At 41.1% G+C, this 27,729-nt stretch overlaps 1 protein-coding gene across 2 annotated transcripts in view; it reads left to right on the top strand.

The window, feature by feature from the left end:
• Positions 1–1,767: 1,767 nt before the first annotated feature.
• PARP8 (poly(ADP-ribose) polymerase family member 8) overlaps positions 1,768–27,729 on the top strand; it is a 173,220-nt gene continuing 147,258 nt past the window's right edge. Inside the window, exons 1-3 of one of the 2 annotated variants that reach the window (XR_010413283.1) lie at positions 1,768–2,329; positions 2,417–2,518; positions 3,471–3,525. Coding sequence is in view for 1 of the 2 variants with exons in the window: in XM_064596707.1 (XP_064452777.1) it covers positions 2,224–2,329; positions 2,417–2,518; positions 3,471–3,525 (263 nt within the window). In the remaining variant the exon portion in view is untranslated. The remainder of the gene's footprint in view (positions 2,330–2,416; positions 2,519–3,470; positions 3,526–27,729) is intronic. The other variant, XM_064596707.1, reaches the window with a different exon arrangement.

Genomic DNA, 27,729 nt, shown 5'->3' with positions numbered 1-27,729 from the left:
CTTAAGGGCATGAACGGAGTGAGGTCAATTTTGTTTAACAAAAACAGGGCAGCCTGTGAAGCTTGAAAGAAAAAAATCAAATATAGGACAAATCACAAGAAAGCCTATTTTATGAAGGGAGTAGTAAACCAAGAGGTGTTCCAGACGAAAAACATCAGGTAGGTTTAAAACTATTTGAAATTTATTTGTAGTACGGGTTCTACTTTGAGAATGCGAGGTTCCTGGATAGAGAGACAACCATCAAATAAGTTTGGGGGAGCTGTTAGATTTTTTTTTTTTTTTAAAGATTTTATTTATTTTTTTTGACAGAGAGAGACATAGCTAGAGCAGGAACACAAGCAGGGGGAGTGGGAGAGGGAGAAGCAGGCCTCCCGCAGAGCAGGGAGCCCGATGCGGGGCTCAATCCCAGGACCTGGGATCATGACCTGAGCCGAAGGCAGACGCTTAACGACTGAGCCACCCAGGCGCCCGGAGCTGTTAGATTTTAAGCATTTTAGAGAAATTGGAGCACAGAAGGATGGAGGGACATACACATGATACTCTGTGCTCGGTGGAACAGAAGGACGTGCTTTTGGTTGCCAACGGGCTGCACACCTTGGCCCTACCCCTAAAGATGTTTCAGAAGAGGTCTGAGCAGAAAATGTACTGTATTGTAACTTTGACATCAGAGACGGCAGTGGTCTTAAGGCGGAGTGTTTCCTCTTACAATTCACAACGAATGTGCTGTGTTCAAGGCTGTACGACAAATCATTTCATGTTTTCTTTCCTGCAAGATAAAGGGGTTGGAACATATGATTTCTCATTGCATTTATCTCTATGGAATCTTATGACTCTGTCAGGGATGACAATCATTTCTAATTCTCCTACACATCATGTTGCCCATATCAGAATCCAGACTGGACCGATTCAGGGTCTGAGCCAGTTTGACAACTCTTGGGTACTTCTGCTGATAAGGAAGTTGACTGAGACTGTGGTAGGCATACAGAAATGAAGCTGCAAGGCACCACCATTCGTGCATTCAGCCAACATTCAGACCTGCCTGCTATTTTTCAGGCACTGCACCAGGCACTGGGAACTCAGAACCAGATGAGCCATGGTCTGCTCAGGGATGCCTCCTCAGTGGAGGAAAAAACAACAAGAGAAGTGCCATTGGAGGCCTGTCCTCGGGCATATGGCAATATAGAGGCAGGACGGGTACCTCAGCCCTGAGGTGTCCTTAGGCAGAACAGGAAGTGAGGATCAGAGCGCTACCTCACTTCTAGACAGCAGGATCGTCGGAGCTTCCCCTTGACTGACTGGCAAAGGAGCGGCTTTTTAAAACAAGCCAAACAGATCTCCATCTTCTAGGGAGACCCTGGCACGGGCTCCTTGATTCTGCCAATTTTTTATGGACGGAAATACCTAGGAGGGAAGAACTGGTGAGTCTTTGGAAGTAAGAGGAGGTCCCTGGAAAGGGGCTGCATTTCCTACCAGGTGTCCCGAAGGGACTAAACTACTTCCACCTGGGAGAAAAAGACTGTGGCAGTTGAGGGCACGGGAGGATGTCTGTCTGGAGTCATTTCAAGGCTTTTTCCACCTTGCCTGATGTGGCAACAAGGAAAGATTTATTCGTTTTATTTATTTTCAATTTTTAAAGATTTTTCTTTTCCCTTCCCCCGCTCCCAGCCACTCTGGTTTGGGTTTTCCATATGACTCATAATCCCTTCCGAAAGTGGAGTCGAATTCATAAAAGTGGTGGAAGCGGGGGGCAGGCTGGGAGCCCCGGGGAGTCTTCACTACCTACATTCCCACTCAGCCCCTGGCGCGAGCGGCGGCCGGGGCGGGGACGCCCAGCCTGCGCCCGGGATGGCGGATACTATTCACACCCCGGCGGCCGGGACCCGGTGACTGGGCGCGGGAGGGTCTGCAGCGGGCGGCGCTGCAGCAGCCTCCGCACGGCCGCCGCCGCCCGCGGGCGCGAGTGTGCGCGGGTGTGGAAGGCCGGCGTGCGGGCCGCGAGGGGTGTGCGCGCGTGAGGCGGAGCGGGGCTCGCCCCTCGCCGGCGCCCGCCGCCCCGCCGGTGATCGCTCTCCGGCCGTCTCCAGCACCCTTGGCCCCCCACGGCCGTTGGTCGGGGCGGGGGAGGGAGAAAGTGAGACTCGGTGTCATCACCATCCATTGTCAGGAGGGGAGGAAACTGGAATCCAGCAGTGGCGAGCAGCAGCTGGGCGGTCACATCTGGGAATGCAAAGCCGACCTCCCCCCCCTCCTCCTCCTCCACCACCTCCTCCTCTTTCACCCAGGATCACTTCCGAAACCACTTCGCCTTCAGCCCCTGCCTCGGCCAGAGGTTTCATTTTTAACTGAATATTTACGAAAGCTGGAAGCGTGCGAGGGGGGTGGGGTGGGGTGGAAATAGCGGCTGCTTCTTTTCCAGGGATTTATTTAATGGGGATGTGTTCAAGGCAAGAGCGAATTCAGAAGGATATCGACGTCGTGATCCAGAAGTCCAGAGCCGAGAAGGACTGCCTGTTTGCAGGTGAGTTCTCGCCTTTCCGGAGCCTCGCACCCAGCGCCAGCTTCCCCTGACCGCCCGCCGCCCCCCTTCCCAGGTCTCTGACCGCGACGTGTGTGGCTCGGGCTGGGGGTGGGTTGCACGTCCCCATTCCGGGGTTCATTTGGCAACAGCTGCTGCAGCGGGAGCGGGAGCCAAAAGGGGGAGGGGGCGCCAGCCTCTCCCCTACTCCCCTCCCCCCCCCACCAGTCTGGGGCGGCCACCAGCTCTGGGGGCCGAACCACGGTGGCCCGGGCAGGGGTCTAGGCGGAGGTGCCGTGCGTGCTCTTTTTATCCCCCTGTGGATGCCCCGAGCGTCCCAGCCCGCCTCCGGGCTTTCAGCAGCTGCGGCCGAGCCGGGCGGGGAGGACCTGCGGGTTTGCGCAATGGGCTGAGCGGCGGCGGCCGGCAATGGAGCCCGCTGCGCTGCGCTACGCTGCGCTGGCCGGCTGCGCCCGGCGCCGATGCCCCCGGGGGCCGGGGCGGGGGGCAGCGCTGGCCGGATCTCCGCGCCTTCAGCTCGCGTTAGTCCCCTCCGACTGGCAGTGCGTTGCCCCGGAAAGACCAGGGATTCCCGGGGTTCCCGAGGCGCCCTGCTCCCATGCCTGGGGGTCGCCTTTCGTCCATTTTGCTCCCCGGGGAGAAGGATCGGATTTTGCTTTCTCAGCCGCGAGCTCGGCGGGGGCCGCTTCCGGCCACCCCGACCGGGAAATTCCCGCCGTTGCCTTGGCACCCGGCACTTGTTGCGGGGGGCGGCCTCCCGCGGCACCCGGCCCGGGGTGCGCAGCATCCCCTCCTGCGTGGCGCGGAGAGGGGACCTCGCGGTTCTCCAGCCCGCCAGGCCTTCCCTTGGTTCCACTAAGTAGGGGGCCCAAGTCATGACCAAGGTGAAAAACCCACTCGAGGGGTAGCTTTTAACAGGACTTTTCCGTTTCAGATTTCAGATACTCAGATTCCACCTTTACTTTCACCTACGTTGGCGGCCCCAAAAGGTATTTGTGTGTATAGAGTTGCTTCATTTCCTGTTCACAGGCTTGTGTTTCCTTTGTTCTTAGCATGTTCCGTGTTTGGGTATTTTTTTTTCTCTTGTTGCTGTGCTTTCGCCACATCCCAGGCTCGAGGTCCCCCCGTTTTAAATAAGAGGGGACATAAATATGTTTGCTTCAAGTGTTTCTGAGATCACGCCACAGGCCATGAGCAGAACTCTTGCACGGTTCCTGTTAAAGCTGTTACACTGTGGTAGCTTGCTCTTGAGACGTTTGGGGGTTGATAGATTCAAGCGGGTGCAGAACTGGGTATGAAGTGAAATGCATAAAAGATAGAAGATGTCACAAACTAGTTTGAACACAAGTAATAATTTTCCTGGTGAGTTGGGGCTGCGTGTTTCCATGTTTTCTGAAGGTTGATATAAATATGCAGTCTGCCAATTCTCCATACCTTTTTTTTTTTTTTTTAAGGAGCGGTATTTTGGTTTTCGCATTTAGTTTTGGAAAGGATTTGGAAGTTATATGTAGCTGGAGTGTGTAACTTCTCTCTTGAGGGGGAGGTATGACAGATGCATATATTAATACCAAATTGTTAACAGTGTGAAAGAAGTCCAAATCCAATTTTGTATTTAGGAAGTAGAGAGAAAATGAAAGGTAGCTTTTAAAATATGCCTTGCCGTCTTCACTTGTTAAGTTAGGATTTTCTCCCTTTTAGCCCTTTGGGGACACTGGTTTAAAAGAGCGGTGGCCGCATACGAGAACTGTTAGAGATTTATCCTTGCTGTTAGGACTTGACATTTAATATCATTTGACCACATTCCAAAATATCGCTTAGCTTAATGGAAACATTTATGAACATATAAATTGCAAAAGAAGCTTTCCTCTGTAAATACATTTTTTAAGAGATTGGAATTAATGTGAATCTTTAAAATGCTTGGGATCTGTGCTGCAATCTATATCTCAAAAAAGCTTTAATTAAAACAGTTCTCACATTTCCCATATGTACAGCCTAAGCCTCAGGATTGGTATATTGATTTGATTTACTAGTTGAGAACATAGCACATATAACATATACTTATTGGGAAAGAATAAAATTACAGTACTTCGTAATTTACTGTGGTACTATCATCCTTGTAGTTATGAATAAAAAGAGTAACTTAGAGGAGATTCAGCTAAATTAATGCTGCTCCTACACTTACTATCCAAAGGAGGTTGGTGTATGACTAATATCCTTTTGGATTATTTTAACAGTTAAAATATGCCATGCGGCCCATTGAAAACATTCTCCATGCAATCAGGTAGATAGCTGCTTGAGTAGTCGGCTTAACAGTTACTGTGGTAGCTGCTTGAGTAGTCGGCTTAACAGTTACTGTGGTTTACCCAGTGAGAGGTGTGGCCTGGAGAACGCTCTGGGTAGGTTTTTCAACTAACTAGCTTATTTTCAATAAGATACTTGAGTTCTTTTGGGCTCAGTTTACTTATCTGTACAATGAGGGAGTGAGCCACACACTTAATCTCTAAGATCTGTTAGATGCGGCAGTAAGATTCTTTATCAGCAAATTATTGAACTGGTGTTAACACAGCAAGAGGTGGAGAAGGTATGAATGCCTCAGGAGTAAGGCCGGGGGGTTGGGATGAATAATTAACTGATTCAGATAACATCGGTTTTCACTGTAGGAACAAGCACCGTGGTTGCTCTTAAAGTAAGAGATGTTTCATTTTCTATGTAATCCTATTAAGGGATAGTATTTTCTTTTGTCTCTGATTTAAATACCTGGGACTTGTATATCTACTAAAGAAGACTTTAACGGACTGTTCTGTGATTGCTTTGTCTCCCTAAAAGCTTGTTCTACAAAATGATATATAGGTTGTTTTAGTATAATAATGATAATAATCCCTTTAATGATAATCCCTTTATGCATTTATAGCTAATGGCAGAGAAGACTTTTTTTCCTGAAGATAAAAATGCATTGTTTTCATTAACTATATTAGAATCTGATATTTATTATATATTTCTCATTGTGGCATTTAAAATTGGGCATTTAAAATTTTAAAAAATCCTGCTGTTTTTATTGAAAGTGCTTATTAACTTATAATAGTCCATTAATAGTGTCATTTCCGGTAAACTAGACTTACTTCACCATTAAAGGAGGTGGGAATCTTAAAGAGAGATAGTACGGGATTATCTTGAATTATATTTAACTATCGTTTCATATAAACCACTGAGAACATATTTAAGGATAATTTTCAATTCAGGTTGTAGATAAAACTTAGTAAACCATTTTTTCTTTCTCACACTCTCTCAGAACAAGTTACACTTTGTTCTAAAGGCAAAGGTTGACCTTACGTGTTACTATTCAAAAAAAGAAATAACTTGGTGAATTTTTTTTACACATACATTTTTTTATGTTTCTGTGCATAAGAGGAAATGCCAAGAGGCGATTGTGTCAGGGCTGGCCAGTGGCCTGGTAAATTGACCTTTCATTTGGAGGTTGAAGGGCTTGTTAACATTTGCTGTTCTGCTGTCTTGGTGGACCTTAGGTGAGGAATAAGGGGGGAGCGGATGGTCAGCTGGGAGACTGAGTTCAGTTAGTTTTCCCTAAAGAGAAGTTTCATGTAGTCATTATATCCTCACTTTTGGACGTACAAACTGAGCTCAGAGAGCTTAAGAACGATGCTGAAATTTACTCAGTTCATTGAAGAAGCTACCGTGTACACCCTGTCCTGTCACCCTCTCGAGACCTGTGCTCATTCCTCTACACTAGTGTTCTCAGCCTCTTTGAACATGGAGACACTTGAACATTAAAGCATCATGCAGATACTGATAGGAGAGTGATAGTTTTAGTGTCTTTCGACTGAGAAATAATGAGAAAGAGGTGTTAAATGTTATGAATCTGATTATTAATCCATCTGCAATGCTTAAAAATTTGTGGTATATATACAGCTAGATTAATTTATTCTAGCAATGGTCTTTGTAACACACCTCTGATTCCTGGACTTCTTTTTTTTTTTTTTTTAAGATTTTATTTTTTTATTTATTTGAGAGAGCGAGAATGAGAGAGAGAGAGAGAGAGAGAGCACATGAGAGGGGGAAGGGTCAGAGGGTGAAGCAGACTCCCTGCTGAGCAGGGAGCCCAATGCGGGACTCGATCCTGGGTTGTCAGGATCATGATCTGAGCTGCCGGCAGTCGCATAACCAACTGAGCCACCCAGGCGCCCTGATTCCTGGACTTCTTGGAATAACTTCAAAACCATCAGTGGTTCAGGGCCTGCCATGGGCACCAACCCAGTGCTGTTTCCAATTTCAGGGGTGTGCTGATGTCTGGCCTCGACTGTAGACAATTTGGAAGTTTATGCAAAAGTCATTCCTTCCCTGTACTTGTCATGCTTGTGATCTTCTGCCTCCTTTCTCCCTTATTGATTGATAGTAAAATCCCTAAGACCACAAAGGTTTGGGATTCTGGTTCTTCATCTCATTTGCAGTCAGTCTTGCAGTTAGTGGTGGAAGAAACAGAAGGGAGGAAGTGAGTAGTGACAGTGACTAGGGCTGGGAGAGCAGGTTGAGTCTCTGGTGCCAGTGGTCCGCAAAGACAAGGACTGAGCGAGGTGAGCCCGTTGGGCCTGGCCATAGACCCCTGCTGGATTCCCTGATTGTGAGCTTCCAGTAAGGAAAGTGTATTGTGAGGATATAACAGAGGTTTTAAAAATACACAAATAAAAAGTGTTTATTGTAAAAAAATTTTTTGTTAAAGAGATAAGCCAAAAAAATAAGAACACATGATTTTTTCATTTCTATTAATGTGTTAGAATTTATTCTTTCAGAATTTTTATGTGTCTATATGCATATAAAATATATGCATCCAGGGATTGTATTATACTCTTTTGAGACCTCAGTGTTTTTTCACCCAAGAATATAACAATGTCTTCCCTTTAGGAAGGATATGAGAATAAAGAAATGTTTATTAAATTGAGAGTTTTCCAATCAAGGAGTGTGACTGCATGATAAGAAATCTAACTTTTATATTAGAAATTATTAATACATTAGAAACTTAATATCTGGCAGAATGTTCAGAATTCCCTATAGGTGTACGCCTTTTATTGTAGGAATAGGACACTTTTTCACGTGGTCACGGGTAGAGTGGCATCTTTTGAAGTATGTGCCCCGCCCCCCCCCCCCAGGATATTCTGTTCACATAACTGTTCTGGAGCATCACATGTAACACTAACAATAGCGTCCACAGTCCCTCAAGTCACATGCTATCTCTTCTTTTTCCTCGGCCTTTGCACATGCTGCAGAACACCCATCTACACCCTGTCCTCCCCACCCTCCCCCATTTCAACCCTGGGAAGCCTTCATTGTTGGATCTTTGCTAAGGCCAATTCCCCTTGGAGGAGCCTTTCTTGGCATCCCCTTCCCTGTATTATCCTTTTAGGTATTTCTAAAACCATGTTGTCACATTGTATTGTTAGCACCTGTTTACTTGATCATCTCTCTGACCTTGAGCTTCTTGGAGGCAGGGTCTGTCCTGTTCATTGCAGTTTCCCTAGCCCCTAGCTCCCTGCCTAGTACAATGTGTTTTTTGGATAAGTAGGTGTTGATTCAATTATTAAACGAATGCTAAAAGGTCTTCTGGCAGGTGAGAAGCAATTTCCTAACTAAATGGTCAGGTATAGAGATAGTCAAATACTTCAAAAAGCCCCAAATCTGGTAATGTCACTTGCAATAGAATTTCTTCAGAATCCAGAAGTTGCCCAGCCAAGTTATAAGCCCTGTGGTGTGCTCAAATGCTTTTAGAAGACAGAAAGATAATGCAGTTGCTCAACATTATGAGGGAGTTAATGGGGACTGTGACACCCTAGAGAGTTTGGACTCTAAAAGTATTTAATTCAGTTTAAAAAATCAGTAGCACTCTGGTGAACAAATTTTCTGAGGGCCCTAATCCACCTGGGCTCCCAGTGTTTAATTCCTTGCTCATGGGATGCCATGGAGAGAGGCAATCTACTTGATTACTAAAGTGCATTTGTTTTGACTTTCTTTGAAAGGAGAAGTGTATGTGGGTGCAGGAATGGGGGCATTGAGAGAGTGGTGAAGTAGAAAAAGAGCATCTCAAAAAGATTAATCAGTTTTCATTGTGAAAGAATTACATACTCATTCTAGAAATCTTGAAATATGCAATTTTGAAACCATCAAGTGCTTCTTAAGATGTCATAATGAAAAGAATGATCATTTTTTAAAATCAGAAATTAGCATGTTCCTCTTGGCAATGGGGACTTGCTTCTCAATTTTATACTGTATCAATTATTATCCAAAATAATGATTTTTTTTTAAAAAAAGTCTTTTCCTTGGAGCCTTGGGAACCTACGTTGGAAGCTGGGGTGCCTGGTGGAAGGGAGTTTGAAGGAAGCTGAATGAGTGAGTGAGATCTGAGCTTTCGTATCCCTTTGTAAATTATAGCTGCTCTGGCTCTTTTCTGTACAAATTTTTTTGAAGAAGATTTCATTGTTAAATGAATTTAAAAACCACTGACCTAAAATAACCACCAATTTAACATAACTATAACTTTATTGAGACTTATATAGTAAAATATTTAAAGTCCATTTATTTCATGGATTAAGATAATACTCTTACTTGTAATTATTGGGCATGGTCTCTGCATGCCTTTTGCCTGCCTCACATCCTATGTGGCAAAGACAAGTAGGTATTTTGTTAACTATTTTACATTTTATAGTTAAAGAAACTGAGGCTTGGGTGATTTAAATAGCTTACAGTTATTAAGCAGAGTAGGGATATGTTGCAGTGTGAGTCGATGTTTATGTAAGGCTTAAGGGACATTGGTTGAACTGGCATGACTAGGATGGCTGGGAATGTTTGAGGTTGGGGAGGGATTGCTTGGTAGGATGCCCGCCAGGGGCCGTACTGAAAATTCTGCTGGCTGGCAAGGGAAATGCCTGAGCCCAGGGCTGAGCATTAATAGTGAGAAAATTATGTACGTTGGCTGTGGAATCCTTACACAAATATTGGGCCGACCCATTTAAATTCCCCATCATTTCTCTCGGCAGCAGTTTGAAAAATACATGCAAGAGAGCATTTATCAGCCCTAAAAATATTTTGTAATTCTCTGTACAGATTTGCTTTTGGATAGATTGTGCTATAGTAGATAAATCTTGCTTTAAGACAGATGCCACTGACTCAGTATGGAATGGTTAAGTTACTGGCATGTCATCTTTCTCTTTTCACTCGCTACATTTTTGAAATTCCATTTTCCATGTACCCCCAGGGAAGACTAATAAGAAATATGCTTTTATTAATAAGGCTTGTCACTCCTATTTCATTGGGACATAATTTAGGTTTTCTGTCCAGGTGCCTCACTTAAATGCTGGACACTTCAACCCAGCATATCTGAACAACCCATCACTTCCTCGTTAAACGAAGCTTCCCTTCCCAGCCTTTCCCTGGTGTCACATCATCTGAGCCACTCAGGAGGAATCTGTCTCAGGTTTCGTGTATCCCACCTTCTTCATTTCTTTCGAGGCTTCAGTGGCTCTTTCTTTGAAATCACTGTGGGCATCTTCATCCCTCACAGTGTCAACATTTGGCCCAGGTCCTGATCACCTTGACTTAGGTCAGTCACTTTAACCCAGTGTTTTAAAATTCTTGCCTAACAGCTCCTCACCCATCCAGTTCATTGATACCCGAACTCTTTTTTTTTTTTAAGATTTTATTTATTTATTTGACAGAGAGACACAGCAAGAGAGGAACACAAGCAGGGGGAGTGGGAGAGGGAGAAGCAGGCTTCTGAGCAGGGAGCTCGACGCGGGGCTTGATCCCAGGAACCTGGAATCACGACCTGAGCTGAACTAAAGCAGATGCTTAACGACTGAGCCACCCAGGCACCCCGATACCTGAACTCTTTTAATTATGAATTTCACCATAGCATTTTTCTGCTCAGAAGCCTTCAAATGCGACCACGGTTTCTTCCCTATCAAATTGAAACCCCCATCCTTGGCTTTCTAGAGCCACCTTGCCCATCCAGTCGTATGTACTTCTGAGGCTTCCACTGTCCGTTTATTGACCTGGGTCTCTCCATTCAACGGCGGTTTGTATTTAGTGCATTAAGCATCCACAGCTGTGCAAGGTTTATTGACTGGTAGTTTCTGTGTCACATAATGACACAGGTTTGGATATCGAGATTATGATTTTTATCATCACAGATACCAGTTCATTTAATCTTTTCTTTAATCACTAGTGGCATTTCTGTGAACATTTATGACGTATTTATGCTCAAGAAGAGGATAGAGTAAGCTCATGAGTAGAACAGACTGAGAATGAGAAGACAGTGAAATCTGAGGAGGATGGAATAAGAATATAAATAGATTGTTCCCAATCCATTACAGAATAATGACAACAAGTTTTGGGTGTAGTTCTTTTGCATATTGGTGACATCCCAGTTTATGGCTGATACCTTGTTGGTATTAATGGAGGATGCCAAAGCACAACATTAAATTTAAAAGGGAATACCTTTGTGCAGTCAGATCAATTTTCCCTGTACAGAAATGAGCAGAAAGCTAGCTGCTAACTGACTTTCCCCAAGATGGTTTTTTTCTGAACATTCTGAAATATAGATTGAAAAGATCATACTGATGGCCTGAAAGTGTTCTTAGGATTTCTCAACCAACTCAGAAGTGTTGTAGTTATTTGGATTTTCATCATGGTTTTGTCCAAAAAACATGTATAGGTTGTTATCTAAGAATCACTTATAGAATATTTACTCTATAGAATGGAGCCAGAGACTAATATAACTATATTTGTTAGGCTTTCACACCTATGAAGAATAAAGTTCAGACAAAATTGGAAAACAAGCAAAAATGCTATTAAGGACAGAGCTGTGTAAAAGAGAAAATGTAAGTCAAATAAAAAGAAGTCACAAAAAAATCAGTACTCTGTTTAAAGACTAGAATTCTGTTTCCTAGCAGAGTGCCTAGAATATGATAAGAATTTCCTACTATTTCTTAAATGAGAGTAATATTTTTTTTACATTGTGGGATAGCATTTCCCAAACTATTTAATTAGGTGTTAGGTATGTGGCCAAATATGTCTGGGAAATGCTTAGTTAAATATTAAACATTTCTAATGGTTGGCGTTTTGGAGCTTTTTACATACTAGTGTACATTATGCGTATCCAAGAGGTGAATCAAGTATTCAGGGTTTCTCAGACTTACTTGATTACAGATCTGGAACATCTTGAGAAAGTTGTTTTGTGGAAAACACTTTGGCAAACTCTGAGTCTTACTCATTAAAAATAGTTTTTGAGTAAACAGCAGTATAGTAGAAATAGAAATTGCCGATTCACAATTGAGCCCTGAAGAATTCACTTTCAGTAATTTTTATAGAACGTGCTTTATGACCAGGAAAGCTTTGGTTAAAGGCATTTGACATTTCATGCGACTGACTTTTCTACATGAGGATTTATTTCTCTGGGTCTCTCACTTTGTCATCATTTGTGTTGAATCCATTTATGATAAGAGCTTTCAACCATTCTTCATCAAAGCCTTGAAGTTAGCAGGGCCCACTTTGCTACAGGATTAGAAGTCGGCCTCATAAGGAAGGGTTAGAGATAATGATTTTGTGTAGCAGAAGTACTCATTATGTCCTCTTAAATTCTGTCACTTTGACTGCAGTAGGGCTTCTTAGTGAGCAATCTGATGGAGTATATACTTTTGGAAAAATTTGTGTGAGGGAAATATGGAATTTATCTACATGTTTCTTTTTTAATAAATTACATCTAGAAATCAGTGAGGGCATTTATTTTATGTATTTTCCTGCTAGTCACCAACTGAGAAATTAACTGAAGGAGTTTTAAAATATTTCTCAGAATTTTTTCAACATGAGTCAGGAAGCAAACTCTTTTTTTTTTTTTTTTTAGGCAGTGTCAGTCGTTACACTTTAGGAAGCCACATGCTACTTTTGGTAACACGTGAATGGAGAATGAAACTGGTGCTTCCAGGCGCAGTGCTGTGGACACAGTGTCATGTATATATTGAAAATGATTCATGTTAACAGCAGACCTGTTCCTACCTATATGAACACTCCATAGCTTTTGTGATTTAGGGAAACCACTGGAACCCCACACATACTGAAAATCTAGTAAATTCTAGGTTTTTCATTTTGAAATCAGTGTGCAAAATCTTAAGTGAGTGAATTCATGATTGTGATGATACGTTTGTCAGTCTGTCTGTATCTGTGTCAGTGATCTTAAGAACAAAGTCTTAGCTACTGGAATGTGGAAGACCTGAGCAGAATGTAAAGATCTGCTTTATGGGTAAAAGCTGATGCAGTCATCATTTCTTATTAAAATGCACCACAGCTCGATATGCAAAAAAAAAAAAAAAAAAAAAGGCCCTCTAGCTGCAAAGCAGTCATTACTTTATTATCACCACAGAATTTGATATGATTTCTCTAGTGAATGGCCAGATTCATTCTTAGTTAACTAAGAAAAAGTTTGAATAATTCACTGTGAGCCAAATTCTCTCCTGTTTCTTTTTGGAGCAGTCCATCCTTATGGGAAAACCAGCTTAGAATGGTGATTTAAGTGAGTTTCAATTAATATGAGAATTGCATATTCTTGGCTGCACTTGATGCCCAGATGATAAAATTTGGAGCAAGAAAGATTTTAAACTTAGTTTTTTAAAAATCATACTAGTTTGGGGGTTAGTTGGTTAACAGTCTGACTCTTGGTTTTGGCTCAGGTCGTGATCTCATGGGTCGATTGATCGAGCCCTGCGTGGGGCTCCGCGCTCAGCAGGGTGTCTGCTTGAAGAGTCTCTCCCTCTGGCCCTCCCCCCACTTGTATGTGTGTATGCACGTGCTCTCTCTCTTTCTCAAATAAATAAACAAATCTTTAAAAAAAATGAAATCATACTAGTTTGATCTTCTTTTCTAAATGAGGTGAAATTGACATGTAACATTTGTTTCAGATGTACAGTATAATGATTTGATATTTGTATATATCGTGAAATGATCACAATAAGTCTAATTAAGATCTGTCACCACACATAGTCACAAACATTTTTTTTCTTGTGATGAGGACTTTGAAGATCCACTCTCTTCTCAACTTTCAAATACGTAGTACGGTATTATTAACTATAATCACCGTGTTGTACATTATATCCCCATGACTTAATTGTAACTGGAAGTTTGTGCCTTTTGATCCCCTTCACCCATTTCTCTTACCCCCACCCTCAGTTTGATTTAATGTGAGCTTTCTGTGTTGACTTCCTATGTCATTAATGTAAAATTCCCAGTGTCCTCAATTCTCGGTGTCCAACATACACAAAATCTTTGCCAGCTGTAGGTAATTGGCAGGGAAAAATCCACTTAGGGCAGTAGTTTCACAAAAGGTTTTTAAAAACAGAAGCGTGACGTTTCTAGTCTTTTGGGGGTACATTCTGTGAAATGTTACATTTCAGATGCACTTTTAAATGAAAATACAGGTGCTTACCACTACGTACCTGTTGGAGTGGCCAAAATCCAGAACATTGAGGACACCAGGTGTTGGTGAATATGTGGAGCAACAGGAGCTCTGCTTCTTTGCAGGTGGGAGTGCAAACTGGTACAGCCACTCAGAAGACAAAGTTTGGCAGTTTCTTACAAAAACTAAACATACTCTTGCCATACTGTACAGCAGTCACACTCCTCTGTATCCACCCAAAGGAGTTGAAAACTTAGGTTTACACAAAACCTGCACATGGATGTTTATAGCAACTTTATTCAAAGCTGCCAAAACCTGGAAGCAACCAAGATGTCTTTTAGTTGGTGAATGGATAAGTCACCTGTGATACATACAGACAATGGAATATTATTCAAGCACTAAAAGGGAATGAGCTATCAAGCCTTGAAAAGACATGGGGGAAAGAATTCCTTTTTTTTTAAAGATTTTATTTATTTATTTGACAGAGAGAGACACAGCGAGAGCAGGAACACAAGCAGGGAGAGTGGGAGAGGGAGAAGCGGGTTTCCTGCCGAGCAGGGAGCCCGATGTGGGACTCAATCCCAGGACCCTGGGATCATGACCTGAGCCGAAGGCAGACGCTTAACGACTGAGCGACCCAGGCGCCCCCATGAATTTCTATGACTACATGAACGAGTCCAGTCTCAAAGGCTACAGACTGAATGATTCCAACTATATGATACTCTGGAAAAGGCACAAGTACGGAGACAGTGACAAGATCGGCTGTTGCCAGGGGTTACAGGAGAGGAAGGAACAAAGAGGTGGAACAGAGGATTTTCAGGACAGTGAAGCTGTTCTGTACTATATACTATTCTATTCTATATGCTATATAGTATGGTCCTATAATGGTGCATAAGTGTCATACAGTTTTACAAATTCATAGAATGTATAACACCAAGAGTGAACCCTAGGGTAAACTATGGACTCTTGGTGATAATGATGTGTCTCTGTGGGTCCATCATTAATAACAAAGTACCACTCTGATGGGGGATGTTGATCACGGGGCAGGCTCTGCACATGTGGAATAGAGGGTAGATGGAAAATCCCTGTACATTCTGCTCAGTTTTGCTGTGATCTCCAAACTACTCTAAAAATTCAAGTCTATTAAAAAAATAGACAAGAAAGGCAGGTGCTTGCCAAGACTTTTTCAACTTCTAAATAAGGACTCTGATCTAGAGAAGTTTAAGAATTTCTTTTTTACTTAACACAGGCATATAAATTTGAATTAGGAAAATATAAAACTAGCTATTTATTTTTATTAAAAATGTGCCTTGGCACAAAACTAAAATGAATAGCCTATATTACAGATTTAGTATGTAGCTAATTCCATAGAGAAAAAAAATCACCATTTTAAATTAGATTTTCTATCAGTGTTTTCCAAATATAGATTATAAAATATACTAAACAAGAATATTTCAAGAAATATTAATAATTATTACAGAAATTCCATGCCTGCTGGTTTTTTAGTCCCCACAATAATACATAATGCCAGTACACTTCTCAAATAAAATCAAGTAGGAGTTGGTGCTCTCAGATACTTCTGTGGCTGAATGCTGAGCATAAACACAAAGTATATTTGAAATGTGTATGCTGTTGTGTGTCTTTCATACATGACACATGCCTGCACACACACGCATTGATATGCACATACCTGCAAACATCGAAATTGCAATGCAAAGATAGCCTAAACTACATTTGCAGACATGAAGAAAATAATAATATACCTATTTCTTTCTCCCTAACCACCCTACCCCCCAACTCCCAACACGCACAGACCATGCACAGACACGCAGTGCTCAAAAGACCGGAGGTATTGAGAATTGAATTACACTGGAAAATTTTTGTGGGCTGGAGGAGTAAGCAGACGAGGGACACCTTATAGGTGAAACAACATCTGATTATGGCTTTTAGAACCACCCCAGACATCCATAATTCTTATACATAAAATTCTTATAAGTCCAACTTTAATTTGGATTGTGTTTACTTATTAATTGTAGTCTAAGTATTTTTCAGGGTTTATGAAATTGCATTTTATATTTTCCAAAGGAAATTTGTCCATTGTTAGTTGAGTTACAAGATTATTTTAAAAAATTCTTTGTGACCCATAACGTTACAGTGCAGTATAACAGAATGGACAGATTGATTCGGTTTCTTTTTAAACAACCAAATGGCTTAACCTCTTTGAAAAATCTTGACTTTATCATCTCTGAAATGGTAGTAATTTTGCAAGGTTTTTAGGATTGAACTTGATAATGCACTTGGAAGGGGTTCCTGAAGACTACTCTCAGGCTCAGTGGTTTGCTAGAAGGAGTCACAGGACTCAGAAAGCTGTTACACTCTGAAGTCCTGTGATAGTTTATAGTTATAGTTTATTATAGCAAAAGGGTACAGAATAAAATCAACAAAGGGCACAGGCTCATTGGGCAAAGTCCAGGAGAAATCAGGCACAAGTTTGCAAGTGTCTTATCAGTAGAGTCATGTGGACACACTTAATTTTCCCAGCAATGATGTGTGACAACACAGGCAAAGCGTTGCCAATCAGGGAAGCCCACCTGAGCCTTGGTGTCCAGGGTTTTTATTAGGGATCGGTCACAAAGGCATGCTGCACCTTTACAACTGACCTCGGCTGTTCAGACCCCAGCTTCCCAGAGCAAAAACATGTGTTCACCATACATCACGCTTGTTAGTATAAACTGTCCGAGCACACTGGTATTGCATGACCTAAGGCTTAGGGCATACAAAAACACTTTTATCAGGCAGAATATTCCAAGGGCTCAGAGCTCATTTCCTGGGAACTGGCCCAGGGCCAGTCTTGAGGACAGGCCTTTCTTGGGAATGTGCAGGGTTTGAGCAACCAAGGCCTACATTAACCCTTCCCTGCACATACGGTGTCCAGCTCAGGCCTGACAGAGAAGGCAGCATCTGATGTCATTATTTATAGCACTAGCCCAATCCCAGTTCCTGCAGTCGGGACCTCATAAGCAGGCAGAATAAGGAAAACAAAAAAATTGTTCCCCTTTTTTGGTAGGACAACTGCCCTGTCTGGTCCGGAAATAATAAAATTTCCTCCATTTCTCCACTATCATTGAATAATAATTTCTAATAAAAACTACATTAAATGTACATGAAAGTTAAAAAAAATGGCAGTAGCATGTGTTTATTCAAGTAATTGCATGCTCTCCCCCCCCCCCCAAAATAGCATAGCATGTGTTCATTCATGTAACTGCCTGTGGGTTTTTTGTTTTTTTTTTTTTCCCAGTGTCACAAAGTCCAAGTCTAAACTTTTATCAGTTTTAGAATCTAAAGATTCTCCAGACTCACTTTTGGCTATCATCAGGTCAGCACAGCATTCAGTAATAATGCTTTTCCTCTCCACAGGTCTGAGGTCCTGATCTTCACCTATAATTTTAGAATAATTAGGATTTTTTATTTAATTTGAAATAGTTTAGGTTATTGTTTAGATTCCTTATTTGCTTGCCCTTGTATTTTTCCCCCTTTCTTTAACTGAGTTGTGTAATATTAAATTAAGTGGTTTCTTTGGAAAGGCAGTGTAAATGTGTTGTGGGGCCCCCACAAGAGCCCTTCTCTTGCAGCTCTTTCCCCTGGCCCCAGCCTCCCTGATCCCAGGGAAGTCCAGCTGGGTATATTCTGATAACACGTGGAAGTACCTGCTGACTTCTGTTGCGTGGTCCGACGTGTCAAAACCTACTCTGTAGGGAGAAAACTTTTTCTGTTGTTGTTGTTGTTGTTATAGGGGAAAAAAAATTAACTTCAGGGCTGCATCATAGCTTTACTGGAGAGGCAAATGGTGGCCCCAGGGCAGGTGGCCCAGGGTGACCATGAAATGAACTCGTCTGTCGAGGGCCGAGCTCGCACTTTGAAAACTTCCGCTGACGCTGGCCAATAAATGTCACAACTTCTTCCTGCCCAGCAGTTAGGTAACAGGTTTCTTTTGATATGTCTGTGTTTGTGTACATAAGGAAAAAAACATGAATTTTGTAATCATGAAATAAAGGAACAAAGCCTCACTGAACAACTAATATGAGATGGGTAAATCCCAGTTCTTGCTTCTAAATTACCCTCACGTTTTTGTCCCAAGCAAATTTCTCATTTACTTCGTGGACAAGATAGAGGAGAAGCTATTGGAAGGAAAAGGTGGCTGGAACAACTTTATGCACACTGATAGCCTGGATTGCCTCAACATCTACATTTCTAATTAAAGTATCTGGTTGATAATTTAAATTAATTTTAAGCAGTGTTGTAGAGGGAAAACTCTCCAGATTCTGTGGGAGAAGGTATTTTGGGACTGGGTATTTACATAGGCTTGCCACTTCTGCCTTCTTCCTTGCCCTGGATCCCTGCCCTTTACTCTTACTTTAATAGCTGCCTACCCTCCACTTCTCACACCCTACCTGGTCTCTGTAAGCTTCTGGTGTTTTATCTTGTTTCCCAGCAACTTTCAGGGCTGTTGGAGTTGCTACAACAAGCAAGGTGGAAAACACAAGGGTGGATGAGCGTAGAGATTAGTAAGCCACCTGTGTTCATATTGTTCCTCCATTCCCTCTATATCTGCATGTCTGTCTGTATGCAAGTCTGTTTATGATTTTTGTGAAGCAACGATTATTACAATTAAAATCTGGGGGAAATCTATTATTTTTAAGGAAATACTACCTGACAGATAAATGAATTGATTTCCCCCATGTTCCCCCCCCAACCAAATTTGCTTAAGTGCACTGATTCCATACACTCAGTAAAGAAAAACATCACTGTCTCATAAAGTATGCTTCAGTTGGGGGCACCTGGGTGGCGCAGTCGGTTAAGCGTCTGACTCTTGGTTTCTGCTCAGGTCGTGATCCCCTGCACAGGCTCGCGGGAGTGTATACCCTCTCTCTTAAATAAATAAATCTTTAAAGAAAAAGAAGTATGCTTCACTTTCCTGTGCCTTCCCTGTGCCAGAAACTCAGGCTGCCCTGCTTTAAGGGTTAGCCTCTCAGTAATGTTGGAAGCCATGAGGTTAGAGGACAGAATTATAAAATCAGATTTAAATAAAAAAATAAAATCTTGATAATATTTGGCACAGGTCCATTAGCTCTGTATATGTTGTTACAACCTAAGGGCAGGCCTGGGTTTTCATAAAAACAGTCTATTGCTATTCAAACAAGCAAGCAGAAATTATTTTTTACCCTACTTGAAAAGGTCTGTGGATAACTTAAGTGTATTAAAAATCTTGCAGGTGGTTGAAATTTTATAAAATGCTGAATTTTATCTTTTTTCATGAATTCAAAAGATAGACCTTGTGTTCTTAATAGTTAATTTTTGTAGATAATTTCCCTAAGAATAGGACATAAGTGAGGTTTAGTTCCAACTAAAAAGAATGTTACCATAGGTAAAATAGAAGACTCATAAACATTTCTGAGCCCTTTAGAAAATTACTTTTTCTTAAAATCTTAGAAGACAAGAATGCCTCTTAACTATTTCTTGTTTTATTAAAAAAAATGTTTCAGTAAAATACAATTGAGCAATTGAAATTTGTTTTCCCAATATCTACAGGCTTTTTTTTTTTTTTGGTTTAAAATTAAGTGTGTTTGGCTCTGAATCCAGTTCTTCCATTCTTGAAGGTCTGTTGGGTCACTGATCAATGAGGCAAAAGACATTTAATCATCCTGGATGTGGATAGTGATTCTTAAGCTTCTTTTATTTCTTGTCTACTTAAAATGAGAGGGATTAGCTTTGGGAAGCTGGAAAAAAGTGATAGTGAACATTCCTTTTGATAATCTACAGTAAAAAGTTTACAGATGCATCATTCTTAACAGCTTTACATTGTTTAAGAACTTCGTATAAAATTTAATTCCAGTGTCAACTAGTTGGGAAGCATTTAACCCAAAATAAAAGTCTTGGATTTTAAGTTCTAGAGGAGCCTCAAGAATAGAACAACAGTTTCTTTCAATCTGAAGTTCTTTGGCGTCTGTGAGAAGGTCTGAGTGGACAAGCAAACTATTTAGTTTGGTCATTAAAGGGGAACTAATTAACTAATTCAGTGGTCACTATTAAGGACCTGGTTAAGGAACCTTTCAATTTTGAATCCCTCACTCTGTCCTGTCTCTCCACATCCTATTCTTCTTTCCACTTTGCTTGTAATATGATGTGATTGGAAACCAAATAACCAAGCTTGTTAGAATCATGTCTCAAATGGGACAGACTTTGTCCAGGGACTCCAGAGGGAATGTAAGGACATGGCCTTGTGACATATTTTGGTGGTTTAAAACCTTTTTGTATGTTTTGTTTTCTTCTCTGCTTAATTTTATGGTTATTTTTATTTCTCATCCTCTGATTTAGTGCTTTGGCTTACAAAGCAGTATAAATGTTGCTCGTAGTACCATTTGTCATAGTGGCAAATGGCAACATATTGACGGTGGGATACTGCTGTATGGTCAAGGCTATGCCATTAGAAACTTGTTTTCCCAAATATCCACTTTGGCTGAGTGGAGAAACCTAGATCTGAGGTGAGCCTAATTGAATACACACTGGGGTGGGGCTCACATTTGATGTCACTTCCTTTGCTTATAAATTGTTCCTTGCTTTTGAATACGAATAGAAAGGGTTACCACCAAGAATATGAAAGTAACATTTGCTAAGCTAAATTTTAATGAAATCATTTTGGCTTATTTATAGTCACTTAACATTTTCAGTTCAGGTGTTAATATTAATTCTACTTACTGGAGAGAAAGTACAGAAAATGTTATTCAATGTGATAACCACCTTGTTACTGCAGAAATGTAGAAGTTTGACATTTTAAATATCACATGTTCTAAGTTAGAAAAAATTGCCAGTGTCCCATAGCACAGAGAGATAAATCTGTGCTTGCTTGTGTCTCTTTAATCTTCCCCTTATAAAATTAAGCCTAGAGGCCTTATACTGTTTTAAATATTCAAAATTAGGTCACATAAATGTTGTGTCAGACTTCCAATTCATAAGTAGTATCCTCATGAATAGGAAGATAGGATATATTTATATCCTAATTGCTTAACTGTGGACCAGAGGTGAACATAAAATAATAATGGTGTTTTCAAATGTTAGTAAATGGTTTTTCTGTGACCTCATATACAAGTGTGATGGCTTCGCCGCCCCCCCCCCCCCGCCACCCCGAGCTCATATTAGAACATATGGTCTGATAAGTGTGAGTACATTTGGGGAAGGCAGGATAGAAATCAGGATTGACCTGGAAAAGACTTGGTCCCATTATTTGTGGATTAGGAGGGGGAGGGACTGAAGAGGAACTGGAAAAGCAGTGACCAGTAGGGGGAACAGGTAAGCAGCAGAACTCTGGGGTTCCAGGGATTTTTCCTGAAGAGGTTGAGGAGAGTTCTTGTGGTCGCTACAGTGGGGGCTCAGATTGAAAGCCATCCCCGTAGGAAATGATTTAAATACCCTGTTCCTAGCTGGAGGGTGAATGCTTTATTTACTTTGAGGAAGATTTTTGACCCCTCTGTAGATTCCATCAATTTCAGATGTAATGTAAATACATTTTCCCTTTGGCTATTTTACAAGGACATTAAGGATTAATTGTATTTAAAAGAAAGTAGCTCTTGAACTCCGCATTGAACTCCCAGGAGAGGAGGAGCTGTTTATCATTTTCTCATCATTCATTCTTTATTCATTCATTTACCAAATATTTGCTGAATACCAATTATACTGAAGACACTATACCAGGTGCTCTAAATGGGAGTACAAAGATGAATGATTAATGATTAGGGTGACTTCTGCCCTCATTATATTGTGTGTTCGTATTTTATTTTTAAAAATGCCCATTATAATGTGAGTAACTGTGTAGGGATATAATATTGCCAATCTCAGCATTAGCTGATCTTTGACTAACATCACTGACACATATTTTTACTTTGTAAATTCATTTTTCCTCTCTAATTTTAGAACTACTCTTAACTTCTACTGTAAAAATGCACAGCATAACTTCGTGTTTTTTCCTAAACTATAATCAATGTTATATGAACTACTTTTTCTTATTAAAAAAATAAACACAAGTAATAATAGCAAACCAAAATAAACTCCCTACACATTCCCTCTTCCATTTAAGACACAATGGTCTTATTTTAGATGGCACATCGAGAGTCATTTTAACCCCATATTATTACTTGTGAAAATATTACTCAGTAGAAGTTTTAAAAAAGAGAGCTTCTAATATTTATATTCTTTAATTAGCATTAAAGAAGCATATATTAATCCACAGTTTGAATTAAAATATTTTAATTATCAGGGACATGAACTTAAGACCTTTCCGATGACCACTGATAGGATGTTCTAGTACAAGAATGCATGCTGTTTTCCGAAGGGGCTGGTGAAGGTTTCCTAGTTTAGGTGACTTTTTAGCTGGTTGGTTCTTGAAGTTCACTGAATAATGAGTGAGGAGTTTTGACTACCAGCCTGAAATGTTCATCTTTAATTTTAATCAGAGCAGGTGAAAGTAGATGAATTAATAATGTGTGCCTGATTCTCTCCTTTGGATTTGAAAAGAAATAAAGACTTTACCTCCTAAATTAGGCTAGAAAGGAGGAACATTTCTCTCTGTGATTATGTCTCAATTTGGGTTTGTGTTTTTGGAAAAGGAAAATAAAAGTGCTGGTATCAGTAGCCTTTGTCACTGCCAAATAACGTAGATATTTTGATGTTTTGGACTGGTTATATAAAATGATAGCTAGGCACGTAGTCTCAGATGACAATCTGTAAAGAATGCTGAGCATGAAAATTATGCATTAAAAAAATGCTGGGTTGAAAATAATAACAAGTGATAACTAAAGTTATATATAGATTCATATATTCAATTTACATAATGTCATAAAAATGATAAAGTGCTTGAGTGTAGTCTTGACAGAGAACCAGCATCCAACTTCCACTTAGATCGCATGAGCCTGTCAGAAGCCTTATGACGATATTTAAAGATGACCTAATGTTATTTGTGAATCGGTGTCAGGAGTGACTTCTAGGAGTCATTTTACTTCATCTTTATAGCATGGACTTTTAAAAATGATTGTATCAGTATGGCTCCTCTGAAAGCCAGGAGTTCAGTAAGTGTCACAAATGGCAGATAATTCTTTTCCTGCCTCCTCTTCCTTCCTCAGAAGCAGGGTGTGGGATGAGGTCTCCCTGTAGGTGGTGTGCTTGCTGGTTAGTCGGGGTACTAGTGGTTTTGTTGTACTTGCATCCAGTGAAGATCAAATCTTAGCATTTCTGTTGCTTCAGCTGTTCCATTTATGGCAATTGCTCTAGACTAGTCATCTATGTGCTCCTTTTTCAGAAATGCAGATTTTATGGTATTCTTAATCATTCTCTTTGCATTTAGTTTAAACATGTTTTTAGTTGATTAGAGAATGGGGATAAGCAAGCCAGGATTTCTGGAATGCACAGCACTCTTTCAGAGCGTGGAGAACTGCAGAAGAGCTCTGTGTCTCGAAATCTGTGTACCGTGAGGCTGCCTTTATTTGCTGATGACAGAATACTCATATTGGCTTAAATAAAAGATTTTCTTGTTTATTGAGCCCTAGATGGGGTGGTAAATTGGGTTTCTGGATTGATTGGTTTAGGGCTTAACAATGTCTTCAACAACTTGGTTTCTTTCCAAAGGTCAACTCTTGCCTTCCATGTCGGCAAGTATCCCTTTCTCATGGGATTGCAAGACAGCTGCAGACAACTCTGGTGCTTTTTCCTCTTCCATATCCAGAGAGGGGAAATGCTTTCAAAAGCTGATTATTTTAGGCCTAAATTCCATTGCCATTGCTACAGTTAGGGGTAAAATTAGCTGTCCCCAAATTAGCTACCCTGAGGAAGATATGATATAGTGATGAATAATAGGAACATTTCTAAGAAAAGGGAATAGATGTTGATGTGACAAACCCAAAGTCTATGAGAGAGAGAGAGAGAGAGAGAGAGCGCTTTTCCACTTTCATTTCACAGCTTATTATTCTGTTTGGCCTTGGAAAATCTAGGGAACAGTTGGACTTACCTTAAGCAAATAAGTGGTACTGTGCTATGTGAGAATAGGTTAGTCTGACACACCCAGCATCTGCAACACAAAATATACTCCTGGATTTGACTTCAGTAACCAATATCAGTATTTTTGCCATCAACTTCAAAAATCCCTGGTGAGCGTGCATTATATAAGAAGAGGTTTCACAGGAGATAGAGATTTCCCGGGAAATAGACCAGAATATGTCATAATGAACCACCACATTTCCGTGCAGATGGTAGAGATGATGCATAAATATTTTATTCTTTTGGATAATGTTCTACAGTTCATTTAAACTTACTGATGTGATTTCAAACACACACATATGACATAAAGTATGTTTTAATACTTTCAACCAATAATGATAGGAATAAAAATCAGATAATTCTCGCCTCTATATAAAATGTAATTATGAGAGTTCTCACTTATTATTTATATAAAGCCTAGAAGTTAATTCTAGCTTTACTCTTCAAGTTCTTAACAAGTAGCATTTAAATTCTTTACTGAAAGAAAACCACTTATATATGAGTGACTAGATATGTTTTCTTTTTTTTTTTAAAGATTTTATTTATTTATTTAACAGAGAGAGACACAGCGAGAGAGGGAACACAAGCAGGGGGAGTGGGAGAGGGAGAAGCAGGCTCCCTGCCGAGCATGGAGCCCTATGCGGGGCTTGATCCCAGGACCCTGGGATCATGACCTGAGCCGAAGGCAGACACTTAATGACTGAGCCACCGAGGCGCCCCTGTTTTATTCCTTTTGTTATAGCCTTGTCAGTTAAGAAAATTAAGGACATTATAATACTGTGGTCCAAGGCACTTGAACAAGAAAGTGATTGCTTTGGTGCACTTGATCTTGGACAAATATCATCATTCAGAACTGCTTCCTTGTTTGGGCCAAAGGAAAGGAGTAGGGTTTGGGAAGATGTTTAGTTATGAATATTTTTTCTTGATGAGTTCTTCAGGGGATGCTACATTGTTCCTTTGGGCTTAGCTGCTGTTTGAACCCTCTGGCCTTCTAGGGAAGAGGTTCTTTAGTCCACTAGTTATTGGAGATAAGATTTTCTAGGAGCCTGAGTTGCTTGAAACTTTAAGCTGGTTACTCTGTCCTTTTTTCTACCCTATCCACTCCTGTCAGCCATCACAACATTGGGTATTCTTGGTCAATATGGAAGTTTTCTACTTTTGATGAGTATAGCCTTCTTATGTTGCAATAACCAAATAATTATGAAATATGAGCCAATTTTAAGGTTTATTTCTCTCTTACTCTCTATATTCATTTTTGGCTGGTGGGGGCTCCATATCATCACTTGTGGAGTCAGACTGAAGAGCTTCCATCTTGTATGTGCATTATCTGGAAACACACACTGCTTATTCTCCATATCAGGTAAAGAAAGAACCTGGAGCATTCTACATGGGCCTTTCATTACCTCTGCCCAGAAGTGATACACATCACTTCCTATTGCATATCACAGCTCACATTAGTCAAGTAGACCTGCCCAACTATAAGGGTTATAGTGAAGGGGGGGAGCAAAAGGAATTTTGGTGAGCTTTACTGTTTCTGCTGTATTTTTTGGTGACCCGGGAAATGTTATATTTCTGAATACTTGGTGAGGTTCCCAGGGACTAATTCATCCCTTCACCTCCTACCTCACTTGGTAGAAAGGTCTCTTGGAATCCATAGACTTAGATAAGTCTTACATGAGGTCTCTGTCCCACCATGTACCTGGATTGCAGGTGTTTTCTCTTGGAAGATTTTTTTGAAACATGATCATTCTAGCCATTGGTTGCTGGTGCAGACACAGTAAGTCTCATCAGTCTCTAACCTTGGGTGGGGATTGATTGGGCCTTCCCTGAGGTCATCTCTTCGTAGGCTCACACCCTTTTGCTTTACATTTGGGAGCCGTGACCAGCTAATTATGTATGATGGCAAGAAGATAAAAGGATTCTCACTTGATGGCTTCCATTCTTTCTTAAAGAAGGTAGAGGAAGAGAAATTAAGAAGGTTGGAATTAGCCACTGTGAAGAGGTGTGGAGAAGGAAGAGATGCCCAGTGCTTTCTTTTCCATCCTGTGTGAAATCTTTGGCTCTTGTAAAGCTGACTGTTTTGCTGTACCACCTTTTCCCTCTTGCTGGTTTGTACCAAATACTTGGTCATTCGCCCTCCTTTCCTGAGGACTTTGACACATGGTTTGCGGTTTTCCAGTCAGCCCCCAATTCAGCACACAAGTGACTCCCAAGGATCCACATCTGTGACCTACCTGATATCCACAGGACTCTTGATTCTTTGACTGTCTCAACACTAGTATTTTCACACCTTCACCGTGTTAACCTTCATAGTCACACTCTGAATTTGCTGTCTCCTGGAACTGCTTAAACTCTTGATGTATTTAACACACATACCTCATTCTCTGACAGTGTGGGTGTTCCGTCTTTTCCGCTGTCATGTTATTGCTACTGCTTAATTGAGACCTCTGATCTCATGGTCCATTTAATTTTTCTATTAACTTCCTCCTACTAATTTTCCCCCTTCCCTTTTAAGCCATGTTTCATAATTTCCAAAGACCCATTTGGCATATCCTCTCAACTTCCTTTTAATTTTTCTATGGGACCCATCTAGCTAAGCTACATCTAAAGACCCATCTGCCTGCTTACTCCACTCCTATGCCTGGGCTGATAAACATTTCTTTAGGTAGAGACTCAGGAGTGATGATCAGTGTATGATCTCCAGCCTCACCGAGCCTCTCACATGTCAAGTACTGCATAAATCGTTGAAAGAATGTTGAATAGTGAGAACCAAGTGTGGTCTGTTTCCTTGTTTAGCTTTCCTGTTTTCCATACTCTTCCTCTTTTCTCCACTCTTCTCAAAGCTCTTATTCCTCCACGTTCTTCCAGAACACATTCCATCAAACTTCACATGAAAATCAGTAACCAAGAGGTAGCAACTCTTTTTACTTCCTGCCAGGTGTATACAACCTGACTGTGTTCTAGAGCATCCTTTCCTCTATCACTCGTTCTCATGGGAAGAAGCCTGTAGCTAATGTGCTAACACCCCCCGTTGGGCTCTGGAACACATCTGTTCCTTGATTTATCCCTCTTTCATTCACCTTCTCACTGGCTCATTTCTGTATTTAAAAAAAAAAAAATGTTGGGCGCCTGGGTGGCTCAGACGGTTAAGCGTCTGCCTTCGGCTCAGGTCATGATCCCAGGGTGCTGGGATCGAGTCCCGCATCGGGCTCCCTGCTCCTTGGGAGCCTGCTTCTCCCTCTGCTTCTCTCTCTCTCTCTCTCTGTCTCTCATGAATAAATAAATAAAATCTTTAAAAAAAAAATGTTTACGAATAAAAACTCTCTTCTTATTCTCTTTTTGTTCCTGCCCTCCTCCCCTCCAAAGGCAAATTTCTGACAAATGTTTGTGTTCTTTTCTTTACATCCCCACTCAGCTTCTCTCCTCAGCCTGACAGCATTCTATATCGATGGCAGCTGTTACTTGACTTGTGCAACTGTGGCCGCAGTTTCCATTTGGAAATGCTCTCCTGTCCAGGCCTCTGTGATGGACTCCTGGTTTTGCCCCGTATCTCTGACCGCTGCATCCTTCTAGGGATGCTTCTTCCTGTTTCACTTCCTTAAATGTCAGTGTAACTTAATGTTTCCCTCTTGTTCTCCCACCTTTACCCACTGCAGAC

Source organism: Mirounga angustirostris, unplaced genomic scaffold, assembly GCF_029215605.1.
Source record: "Mirounga angustirostris isolate CCGP_5_RB_7025 unplaced genomic scaffold, mMirAng1.0.hap1 SCAF_7, whole genome shotgun sequence".
Classification (NCBI taxonomy): Eukaryota; Metazoa; Chordata; class Mammalia; order Carnivora; family Phocidae; genus Mirounga; species Mirounga angustirostris.
The sequence above is the reverse complement of the archived record's forward strand: the minus strand, read 5'-3'. Positions and strand labels throughout refer to the sequence as shown.